We start from the raw sequence: 11,388 nt of genomic DNA, 5'->3' as shown, positions 1-11,388 counted from the left end.
CCATTTTTTTTTTTTTTTTTTTTTTTGGTACCAGGGATCTTACTCAGGTCATTGTGCTTGAGAAGCAGGAGGTGGCAGAACCACTGAACTAAATCCCCAGCTTTATTTTTTATTTTGAGACAGGGCCTTGCTAAATTGTTCAGATGAAATTCAAATTTGAGATCTTCTTGTCTCTGTCCCAGAGTACTGGGATTATAGGTGTGTGCCACCATGCCTTGCTTCTTTCTATTTCTTATTTTGAGACAATATTTAAAACCCTGAGTTACATCCTAGAATGCTGGGATAGCAGGCACGGGCCATTATACCCAGCTCCTCTCTGTTTTTGGTACTGGGGATCAAAGTTGGGTCTTTGCGCTTGTGAGGAAGGCGGTGGAACCACTGAGCTAAATCCCCAGCCCTCCCACCCAGCTGCTCTTTTGAATCTCTGATGCTCGCTTCAGTCTTCAGCCATCTCCTTGACTGCCTCTAGCCTAGTCCAAGACCTCATATGTCAGGAGAAAGGGCTTCATTAAGAAGCTCTCGGGGCCAGGAATTTAGCTCAGTGGTACCGTTCCTGCCTTGTAAATGCAAGGTCTTGAGTTTGATTCCCCGTACTGGGGCGGGGGGGGGCAGGTATGGTGATGTACTCCTGTAAACTCAGCACTCGGGAGCCTGAGGCAGGAGGATCGCTGTGAGTTCGAGACCAGCCTGAGGTACACAGTGAGTTCCAGGTCAGTCTCAACTACATAGTGAGACCTATCTCAAAAAAACAAAAACAAAAAAGCTCGGGGCAGAGGGTGCTGGGAATTTAGCTCAGAGGCACTGCACCCATCTTGCAACCACAAGGTCCTGAGTTTGATCCCCAGTAATGGGGGGGTGGCTCTTAGGGGGCTGGGGGTGAATGTGGCTTAGGGGTAGTGTGCTTACCTCGCATGTTTGAGGCTCCAGGTTCCATGTCCAGGGCTGCAAACAAACAAATGCAGGTGGGAAACTGAGGCCCACAGAAAGGAAGTGACTCGCCCAGCCAGTCTGTGATGGGCACCAGCCCCTCTGTGCTGGTCCTCTCTCCACTCCACCGAGTCTCTTCTCGACTCAGGATACATCTGTCTTCCCATACTTTGGTCTATGCTCATCTCCCTCTGTCCCTATCTTGTTCTGCTCTGTTCCCCATTGCTTGGTTTTTTGTCTCTTTCTTTCCTCATTAGCAGGCACCTCCCTCCCCTGTGCAGGGCCCTCCCACGGCCGGGTCCCCAGCTGAAGCCCAGCCCAAGCCCACCTTGCTGGCCGGCCCCTCGTCCCACACCTTCCTGCCTCCACTCCCACCATCCACCCCTGCATTCATTGTTCCTCTTCTCCCTCCAGTGGGAGCCTTCATGTCCCCAGCTGTTACTTTCCCCTCCTCCTCTCTTCCTTCTTCTTTTACAGTGCTGGGGGTGAATCAGGGCCTTTGCTCTGAGCTACAGCCTCAGCCCATATTTATTTTATATTTGGAGAAAGGGTCTTGCTAAATTGCTAATTGCCTAGGTACAACTCAAATTTGTGATCCTCCTGCTTCAGCTTCCTGAGTACTGAGATTACAGGCGGGTGTCACCATGCCCAAGCCTCCGTCAGCTTCTTAAAGTAGCCTTACTGACCACTTGATGTAAAATGTCATAACCCTTCCCACACATATTTCCTGTTGTCTTTTTTTGCTGTTTTTCTCACTACTTATTAGCATCTTGCTTTCTTTGCTTTCTTTTTTTTTTTGTGGTGCTGGGGATGGAACCCAAGGCCTGGCACATGCTAGGCGAGTGCTCTACCACAGAGCTGCACCCCAGTCCTACACATTGAGTGTTCACTCGCTTACCTTGCTTACTGTCTCCCAATGGACTGTCTCTCCAGGAGGGCAGGACTGTGTCCCTTGTCCACAACTGTGTCCCCAGTGCCTGCCACACAGTGGACAATGCAGTAGTCTGCTCAGTGCCTATCTCCCTCTGGCTTGTTGCCCTGCACAGCCACCTCTCTTGGTCACTAACATCCCTCATCTCCCACCACCTTGTCCTGTGGGGTCCCCTCCCCTCTGGGCCTCTCTCAGCTGGTATGGGTGGGTCGGCCCAACTTCCTGGCCACCGCCCAACCTTGCCCTGGCCTGGCTGGGCTGACCTTTGCAGTGACCGGCTCCCTGTCCGAGCTGCAGATTAGCTACGTCTGCCGGGAAGTGCTCCAGGTGAGGAGAGGCCTGGGGGCCTTGAAGGGGTGGCAGGGCCCTTCCCCCTCCTTCAGGCCTCAGGGCATCCTTGCCATGCTTCTCCCCAGGGACTGGCCTACCTGCACTCCCAGAAGAGGATTCACCGGGACATCAAGGTACGCTGGGACTGTGGGTGACAACAGGAGGGGAGAATGGCATTTGGGGGAGCTCAGGGTTGTTTGAGCTCTAAGGTGGGGCAGAAGGACTGGTCAGGGGGTCTCTGACAGCCCCGTCCCTCCTCTCGTCCCCAGGGAGCCAACATCCTTATCAATGACTCTGGGGAGGTCAAGCTGGGTGAGTGCGGCTGGTGGGAGAGGAGGGGCAGGGCAGCGGCTGGGTGGTGGAGATGCTACATTACTCCCTCTGTCTCCAGCTGACTTCGGTATCTCGGCTCAGATTGGGGCGACGCTGGCTCGACGCCTCTCCTTCATTGGGACCCCCTACTGGTGAGGGGTACTGGCTAGGGATGGGCTGGGGGGCAGCAGCTTTTTCAACCCTGGCTCCTTGGGAATCTTGTCCCTGTCTCTGTCCAGTTGGTTCACCTTGACTATCTGGTCTCTCTGAGCCCCTTTCTGCCTGTTTGTCTCAGTGTTTGTGTGGGTTTTTATCTTGATCTGTCCCTCCCTATCTGTCTTCTCAGCCTGTGGCCCTCTCCTGCCTCTTTGTTTCTGTTTCTCTCTCTCTCTCTCTCTCTCTCTCTCTCTCTGATAGATCTTATGTTTTTTTTCTAGTAGTGGGGACTGAACTTGGGGTTTTCACACTGAGCTACATCCCAAGCCTTTTTTACTTTATTTTAATTTTTATTATTTTTTATTTCTTGAGACAGGGTCTTCTTGTTAAGTCACTAAGTTGGCCCAGCTGGGTTTGAACTTTTGATCCTGCTGCCTCAGGCTGGCAGAGCAGTGGGATTACAGGCGTGTGCTACCATGCTTGGCACTGCGTCCATCTTTATTCCTGTGTCCTCTGACCCCGTCTCCTCTTGCCACATTTCCCCATCTTCCTCCTCTCTGTCCTCCTTCTCCCTGTGTCACCTCTAGTTCTCTAAGGGTCTCTGTCCCCAGGATGGCTCCAGAAGTGGCTGCAGTGGCCCTAAAGGGGGGATATAATGAGCTGTGCGACATCTGGTCCCTGGGCATCACCGCCATCGAGCTAGCCGAGTTACAGCCGCCACTCTTTGATGTGCACCCTCTCAGGTAGGCAAGTGTGGCAGGTCCCTTGTGCCCAGGGACCCTACCTAGCCCTGGCCTTGAAGATACCACACAGTTTCCCTACAAGCAACCTCCCTGTGCTCCTGGCTCTAGAGCAGTTAAGTGGTTTCCCTTAGAAAGGTCCTCCTGGCACTTTGTGAGACCCAAGCCCGTTCCTATTCATCCCTCACTGCTGTCTGCTGACTCCAGTGCTGCGGCGAACCCCCATGGGGCGTCTGGACTCCATGTCGTTCCTCTTCTGTTCTAGAGTTCTTTTCCTCATGACTAAGAGTGGCTACCAGCCTCCCCGGCTGAAGGAAAAGAGCAAATGGTAAGGGGGTGACAGGGCAGAGAGAGTCTGATCGTCCAGAAGATCTCTGTTCCCTTCAACCCAGAAAGTGCCTCTTCCTCCCTAGGTCAGCTGCCTTCCACAACTTTGTCAAAGTCACCCTCACTAAGAGCCCCAAGAAACGACCTGGTGCCACCAAGATGCTCAGTGTAAACCTCCCCTCCCTGAGGAGTCCCCCAGTTCTCAACCCACGATCCAACTTCTGGGGCCCTCTGTGATTCCCTACAACACTGATACTTTAGTTCCATAGGACCCCTGTGCCCCCTTTAAAGTGCGTGTCTCTTAGATTTCCCAGGATGCCCCCCAAACCTCCACATTGTACCCCTTTCTGAGATCCCTGAGTTTTTAGAACTTGTAAACCTCAGGGCCTCAAGACCCATTCTGGAGAATCCTCTAGAATTCCCAGGAAGCCCCTAGTCCCTTCTGGGACACCTCTGGAATTCTCCTAGCCCCCTTCAGAGAATCCTAAATTCTTCCAACCCCTTAGAACTTCTCAGAATTTCCCAGGTTCCTGAGTCCTCTAGGCTCTCTGCGTCCCCCTCAGCGGGACCTTTCCCCACTGCACTCCCTGGGATGGCTTCTCAAGCCCCCGTCCCCACCCTGCTCCCCAGCCTTCTGTCTTCTGACGCCCCCTCCATCCTTCAGCATCAGCTGGTGTCCCAGCCTGGGCTGAACAGAGGCCTGATCCTGGATCTTCTTGACAAACTGAGGAACCCTGGGAAGGGGCCCCCTGTTGGTGAGAGTGAAGATGACGAGCCTGAGGTGAGGGCCTTGGCTGACCGGAGCACAGGAACCTCCAGGGTTTTGCTCAAGCTGTCTCCCCACCCAGCCCACCACGAACGCTTTCCCAAAGCTGCTCTAAGACACAAGCAGGGGGAGGCAGGGGAGCTCCAGAGGGCTCTGGGAGAGGGGAGGTTTAAGGCTGGGCCCACTGGGTGGAGCGGGGCTGCCTGGAGGCCATGAGCCCTGATGCTGCTGCCCCTCTGCCCAGCCACCCCCTGCCATCCCTCGGCGGATCAGATCCACCCACCGGGCCAGCTCTCTGGGGACTCCAGATGCAGACTGCTGTCGTGAGTGGAGACTCCTACAGTTTGGGGACACCTAACCCTATGAGAGATCCTCTTTCTTTCATCGACCACCAGATCCCTAAGATCTTGACTCCAAAGTGCCCAACTCTGTTTCCTTTTTCCAATCCATGTCACTGCCCTTGGGTCACGGGGTTGTCACCCTCCCACCGCAGGGCGGCACATGGAGTTCCAGAGGCTCCAAGGAGTAGAGCCCAGACCCCCGGCTGACGTGGTGAGACAGACACCTCCCCGCTCCCGAGAAGCCCTGCCCTTCCCTGGGCCACCACTGACCCCTTCCCTGTCCCGCAGGCACGTTTCCAGCCCCCTGGAGATCTCAGGAGCAGCAGTCCCAGGTCAGGGACCCTAGGGGTGCGGGTGACGGCCCTGGGATGTGTGTGGGGGCCCCTGAGGCTCATGCCTGTCACTCTTCAGGAGCCACCTGTCAGAGTCGGATGACGACTACGATGACGTGGACATGTAAGAAGCCCAGCCCTTGCCCTGCAGGCTCTCAGCCTAGCCCCCACTTCTGACAGCCCCCCGACTTGTCTTCACCTCGTCCCCACCCCTCCCTCGCCGTCCTTCCATCTCTGATCCTCGAGGCCCCACCCCACTCCCAATGTACTCCTCACCTTTCTTCCTCCCCAGCCCCTGGTCCCTAACCCCACCCGCCCTGTACCCTTCACCTCTAGCACCTGACACCCTACCTAATTCCTACTCCAGCCTCCACCTTTTTATACAATCTCTGATCCGACGCCCAACTTCAGCCCCCAGCTGCCCTCAAGCCCGACCTGACTCCGGTTCCCTCCAGAATGCCCTCCTGCTCCAACTGCAGATCTTTCCCTGCCTGTCTGCCTCTGCGCTGGTTCTTCAGTCACATTCCAGATGCTGCTCCCACCTTCAGACCCACCTCCAAACCCCAACTTCAGCCTCTCTCCAGGCCAGCATCTTTTGTCACCTTCTTGCTCAACCCCAGAATGCACCTTGCTTCCTGGAAATGGTCCAAAGGCCAGACCTCCACTCCAACAGCCAGCCTGGGCCACCATCTTTTCCCTGTCCCTGCCCAGGGACAGCCTTGAGGGCCCTCCTCATTCATTCCCCGCACGTGGAAAGGGTGAAAAGTGAGAACAGCATCCTGGCATCCCGGAGATTAATTACCCCACTGCCTGGGTGTGTGAAGACAGTGGCCCAGAGTTACTGTTACTGTTGTCACCATGGCCACTTGTCCTGTAACCCCAGCTCCAGCCAGACCAAGTCACCCCTTCCTCCCCGGCATCCCAGTCCCAGGCCTCAGACCCTGGTGACCCCTTCTTCCCCTGTCCTTGTTCCCCACACCTCCACCTGCATACCCCACCTTTGTGTTTCAGCCCTGCCCCTGCAGAGGACACACCTCCCCCACTGCCCCCCAAGGTAAGGCCCCCCAAGGCCAGGACCGGGTGCTGTCCAGGTTTGGGAGTCTGGCGGTCCCGGATGATGGTTACACTGGGACCCGGATGTGACAGCCCTCAGCCCAGGGTAGAATTCCTGGGAGTCCTTCGCTGTGTCCAGTATTAACCCTCTGGTTTCTGAGTGTGCTGATATTGGGGGTGGGGTACTGGGAAAGGCTGAAGGGGAGGAAGGACACTGTGGGGTGGGTCTGAGCCAGGGCTAACTTGTGCTTCTGCTGGAGGCAGGGACTGGGGTGCAAAGGGTGCCTTCTCTCTAGATCACCTGATGCATCCCCACGCTCCTTCCCTGTCTTTAAAGCCCAAGTTCCGGTCTCCCTCAGATGACGGTGCTGGGGGGCTGGGGGACGAAGGGCAGCTGAGCCCCGGGGTGTTGGTCCGGTGTGCCAGCGGGCCTCCCCCACGGACCCCTTGTCCCGGGCCTCCTCCAGTCACCCGCAGCCCCCATCTCACCGCGCACTCAGGTAGCAGGATGGGCTGGGGTGGAGGGTGGGCCAGGGTTAGGGGTCTTGGGGCTGATCTTCCCCCAACCCCTCCAGAGCCCTCCCTCTGGAACCCAGCTTCCCGGGAGCCTGACCAGCCCCCACTGCTGCCCCCTAAGAAAGAAAAGATGAAGCGGAAGGTGAGGGCCAGCTGTGTGCCTTGGGGTGGGGCTGACCATGCCCAGGGGCTGGGGCAGGGGTTGGGATGTCTGGCTTTGCATGGTGTAAATCCTTACCTGATAGAAACACCATGCACCTTTCACAGATGGGGAATCTGAGGCACAGAGAGGCTACATAGTTTGTCCAAGGTTGTATATGTTTAGTCCTCCCACTGGGGGTACATTTCGAGATCCCTAGTGCATACCTGAAAGTATCCATGGTCAGTATCCAGCCACACATACACGTGTATATTTGTGTATATATATGTATATTTTTCCCTATACATACTTATCTATGATGAAGTTAAATTGGTTTGTCACAATAAGAGATTAACCATAATAACTCATGATCAAATAGGATAATTAGAATGGTGTACTATAATAACAGTTATTTGAAACTTATGATCTTTTCCTGGAATTTTCCATGTAACATTTTTGGATCACCGTTGACTGTGCATAACTAAATCCACAGAAAGTAGAACTAGGGACAAAGAGGGTGAATGTATAACTTGGAGAGGCAGAGGCAGGACTTGAACCTGGGAACTCTTGCTCCAGTTTTAACTTCTACACCTTCCTGTGCCCTGCCCTCTTCCTCTGGATCTGCTGCCTGCCTCACGTGGCCCCACCCAGGGATGCACCCTTCTCGTGAAGCTGTTCAATGGCTGTCCCCTCCGGATCCACAGCACAGCTGCCTGGACACACCCCTCTACCAAGGGTGGGCCCGGGGGCCGGGAGGGCACAAGGGGCTCAATGAGGTCAGGAGTGACCCAGAATCTGGGGCAGATTTGGGGATCCAGGAGGAAAAAAGGAAGATGAGTTAGGGAGTAGAAACTAGGGAAGTTAGAGTATGGGGAGAGGGATGTCTAATTATAACAGAGTGGCTAGATTTTGGGGGACAGGATAGAGATGAATGGGTAATAGCTGCAGGTTAATGGTGGAGAGACTGGGATCAGCATGTTGGGGTCAGAAGTTTTAGGTATCAGGCCAGGCCTGCTGGTGCACACCTGTAATCCTAGCACTCAGTAGGCTGAGGCAGGAGGATTACTGTGAGTTCCAGGCCAGCCTGGGCTGCATAGAGAGTTCAAAGCCAGCATGAACTACACAGTGAGACCCTGTCTGAAAAAAAAAATCTTTAGGGACCAGCATGCAGCAGAAAAAGATAGTCTAGGGACCATATATAGACAAAGGTGAAGGAAACGTTAGTGCCAAAGGACTAGCATCAGAGTTCAGAGGCCACACTGTACAGAAAAAGTTACACTTGGGGGTGTTTGAATTTGAGGGTCATTGTGAAGACAGGATTAACAGTTGGTCAGAACTGGGCAGTAAGAAGGAGAGAAATTAAAGGGCTACTTTTGGTGGTAGGCCCAAAAGTGGGGTGACTTCTGGGGAGAAAAAAGGGCCAGGTTTTGTGGGGTGGTAACAGAAGAACCACCAGAATCTGCAAGTCACTGATAGGGGACACTAAGACTGGCCTATGGGACTGGGCAGCATTTGTGGTCACGTTTGGGGAAACAGAGACTGAGAATATTACTTTGGGAAGAGGGTTAGTAAATAAAGGGTCGAAACTGAGGGCCTGAGAGCTGGGCGTGATGGCTGAACTACAAAGGGAGACCCTGTCTCAAAAACACATGGGCCGGGGATTTAGCTCAGTGGTTCTGCCGCCTGCCTCGTAAGCACAAGATCCTGAGTTTGATCCCTGATACCAAAAAAATAAGAATAGAAAAGCCAGGCATGGTGGCGCACTCCTGTAATCCCAGCACTTGGGAGGCTGAGGCAGGAGGATCACTGTGAGTTTGAGACCGCCTGGACTACACACTGAGTTCCAGGGCAGTCTGAATTACAGTGAGGGCCTGAGTGAGGATCACTGGATTCAGCCAAGTGAGGATTAGGGGGAGCCCAGGATAAAGTGGTCCTAGTGTCCTCTTGTCTGTCCTCTGCCAGACCAGCACCTGCTCCTCGGGGCAGAGGAGGGCATTTTCATCCTGAACCGGAATGATCAGGAGACCACACTGGAGATGGTGAGACACTGCCTGGGCTGGGGCAGGGACGGGGTGGAGCTAGGGGTTTACAAGGGGTCACGTGACCCACTGCTTCTGTTCTCTGCAGCTCTTTCCTAGTCGGACAACCTGGGTGTACTCCATCAACAACGTCCTCATGTCTCTGTCAGGTCTGGCCCAAGTTGGTGAAGGCATGGGGGTTTGGGCCGTAAGAAAAGCTTCAAAACAACAGGCTTCCCCTTCACAAGTTGTAGGTTCAAATTCCAGCCTCCTTTACATTGTGGGATGTAAAGGCAAGGGACTTCAGCTCTCTGAGCCTCTGTTTTCCTGTCTGTAAATGGGCTCATAGTAGTCCTCACTGCTCAAATCAGTCGAGGTGATTTCTATGATAAATTAGTCTTTAAATAGCTTTGATGTTCCTATGACCATCAGAACTTATTCCTACTTTGTTAAGATAGGTAAGCAATTACAGATTTAAAAATTTAGGGCTGGAAAAACTCACTGGCAAAGCATTTGCTTAGCATGCATGAGGTCCTGGTTGCATGAAAAAGTTTTGTATGCCTGTCTCACAAGCACAAGGACCCAAGTTCGATCCCTGGTACAAAAAAAAAAATGTTTTGTGTAAAAGAATTTCTAATTTTGAGGGACACACCAAGGCAAAGAAGAACTTTTGTGTTTTTCTTTCTTTTCTTTCTTTTTTCTTTTTTTCAGTTATCAGGATTGAAACCAGAGTCTTTGCACTGAGCTGCTGCATCCCTATTCTTTTTTTGAAAAAAAATTCTTTTGAGATGGATCTTGCTAGGTCACTAAGTTACTCTGGCCAGGCTCCAATTTTTGATCCTTCTGCTTCAGCCACCCAGAGTGCTAGGATTACATGTGTGTGCCACCATGCCAAGTTTTTTTCCCCTCAAGGTCTCACTATGACTCCAGGCTGCCCCTCAATTTGCTATGTAGCATAGGCTGGCCTCGAACTCAGTCATCTTGCCTCAGCCTCTTGAGTTTTGGGATCACAGGTGTGTGCCACCATGGTCGATCCCAAATAGGATTTATGAGCCACTTAAATCTATGGTGACAAACTTAAGGAGAAATTTGAGATATGTTTTTTCTTAAACTTTAATATGTGTAACTCCATCTGACTGGTTAAGTGTCCCTAATTCCTTGTGTGGCTACCAGCACTACAAGGTTAGGGAATATATTTATTTTGCTAACTGTTGTTTACCAGGGCAGAGAACAACGCCTGGCCTACCCTGGGCCTTAAGATGTTTGACAGCCATGACTGAACAGAGTGCTTGACATTTGCAGTCTTGGGAGTTTCAGAGATGGGATAAAGAGGTGGTATCCAGGGTCCTGTAACCGCTACCCACTTCCCCCCACATGTGCACACACTGCAGGAAAGACCCCCCACCTGTATTCTCATAGCATCCTCGGCCTACTGGAACGGAAGGAGACCAGAATGGGAAGCCCCATGGCTCACATTAGCCCCCACCGGCTACTGGCAAGGTACCGGCCTCAGTGGCAGCACAGGCTCCTCGGACCACCCCTCCCTCTACAGCCGTTCCATCGCCCACTCACACCTACCTCTTCCTCAGGAAGAACATGGTCTCCACCAAGATCCAGGACACCAAGGGCTGCCGGGCGTGCTGCGTGGGTGAGAGCGAAGCCGGCGGGTGTGAGGCCGAGGCAGGATAGGGCGGGGCCGGGGCTTGGGCAGCGTCCACTGGAGAGGGTCGTGGAGTTAAGGCTGGTGTGCAGAGCCCAGGGAAGGAAGCGTGGCACTCCAGGCCTCTCGGAGAAGAAGCGGAAGAGAGGGGATTGACTGATCCATCTTTGCCCGCACCCGCAGCGGAGAGTGCGAGCTCCGGGGGCCCTTTCCTATGCGGGGCATTGGAGACGTCAGTGGTTCTCCTCCAGTGGTACCAGCCCATGAACAAGTTCCTGCTTGTCCGGGTAAGGGTTTTAGGGCAGGGTGTCCTGGGGACTCTGGGGCACGCAGTGGCTTGGGCCTTCCACACTTTGCTCTGGCCTGGAGAGCACCACGAAGCCCCACCTCCCCCGAGGCCTTGCCCCGGAGGCCCCGCCCCCGCTGGCCCCGCCCCCCGCGGTCTGCGTGGGAGTTTCTCTCCGGAGTTCCTCATCCTTGGGCGCCTCCCTTCACACCCAGGCCTGATTATTTCTCGTGCCTTATACCCCGTCCCCCCTCTCTGTGGAGACTGCAGGTTCTGTCCCTTTGAGTCAGATTTTGCTGCCTCCGAAGCCCTGTAGCTTGTGGCCCCTGCCTTTCTCTCGCCAGGGTGGCTCTCCCCAGACCGAGCCACACCCCCCGAGGCCGCACCCCTTATTTGCCAAGGTGGCTCGACCTCCGAGGCCTCTGACTCCCCTGAGACGAGTAGAAGTCACCTTCTAAAACCAAGGGCCAGAAAGCGCTACTTGGGAAGTCCCAGGCCCGCTCAGGCCCCGGGCCGCCCCTCTGAGCCCGCCCCTCCCCGTGGGCCCACAGCAG

At 54.2% G+C, this 11,388-nt stretch overlaps 1 protein-coding gene across 1 annotated transcript in view; it reads left to right on the top strand.

Annotated features, from left to right (window-relative positions):
* Positions 1-11,388, top strand: part of Map4k1 (mitogen-activated protein kinase kinase kinase kinase 1) — a 19,414-nt gene that overhangs the window by 2,372 nt on the left and 5,654 nt on the right. Inside the window, exons 5-26 of the mRNA XM_019208747.1 lie at positions 2,130-2,185; positions 2,275-2,322; positions 2,458-2,500; positions 2,580-2,652; positions 3,268-3,399; positions 3,662-3,724; positions 3,810-3,891; positions 4,388-4,504; positions 4,734-4,812; positions 4,983-5,041; positions 5,119-5,162; positions 5,242-5,286; positions 6,174-6,216; positions 6,553-6,715; positions 6,791-6,873; positions 7,522-7,606; positions 8,833-8,909; positions 8,998-9,058; positions 10,280-10,388; positions 10,478-10,536; positions 10,732-10,989; positions 11,179-11,274. Coding sequence (XP_019064292.1) covers positions 2,130-2,185; positions 2,275-2,322; positions 2,458-2,500; positions 2,580-2,652; positions 3,268-3,399; positions 3,662-3,724; positions 3,810-3,891; positions 4,388-4,504; positions 4,734-4,812; positions 4,983-5,041; positions 5,119-5,162; positions 5,242-5,286; positions 6,174-6,216; positions 6,553-6,715; positions 6,791-6,873; positions 7,522-7,606; positions 8,833-8,909; positions 8,998-9,058; positions 10,280-10,388; positions 10,478-10,536; positions 10,732-10,989; positions 11,179-11,274 — 1,875 coding nt within the window. The remainder of the gene's footprint in view (positions 1-2,129; positions 2,186-2,274; positions 2,323-2,457; positions 2,501-2,579; positions 2,653-3,267; positions 3,400-3,661; positions 3,725-3,809; positions 3,892-4,387; positions 4,505-4,733; positions 4,813-4,982; positions 5,042-5,118; positions 5,163-5,241; positions 5,287-6,173; positions 6,217-6,552; positions 6,716-6,790; positions 6,874-7,521; positions 7,607-8,832; positions 8,910-8,997; positions 9,059-10,279; positions 10,389-10,477; positions 10,537-10,731; positions 10,990-11,178; positions 11,275-11,388) is intronic.

The sequence above is a fragment of the Fukomys damarensis genome, unplaced genomic scaffold (genome assembly GCF_012274545.1).
Source record: "Fukomys damarensis isolate Sample0158 unplaced genomic scaffold, DMR_v1.0_HiC HiC_scaffold_19, whole genome shotgun sequence".
In the NCBI taxonomy this organism is placed as follows: Eukaryota; Metazoa; Chordata; class Mammalia; order Rodentia; family Bathyergidae; genus Fukomys; species Fukomys damarensis.
Note: the sequence above shows the minus strand (reverse complement) of the source record. Positions and strands in the feature narration are given on the sequence as shown.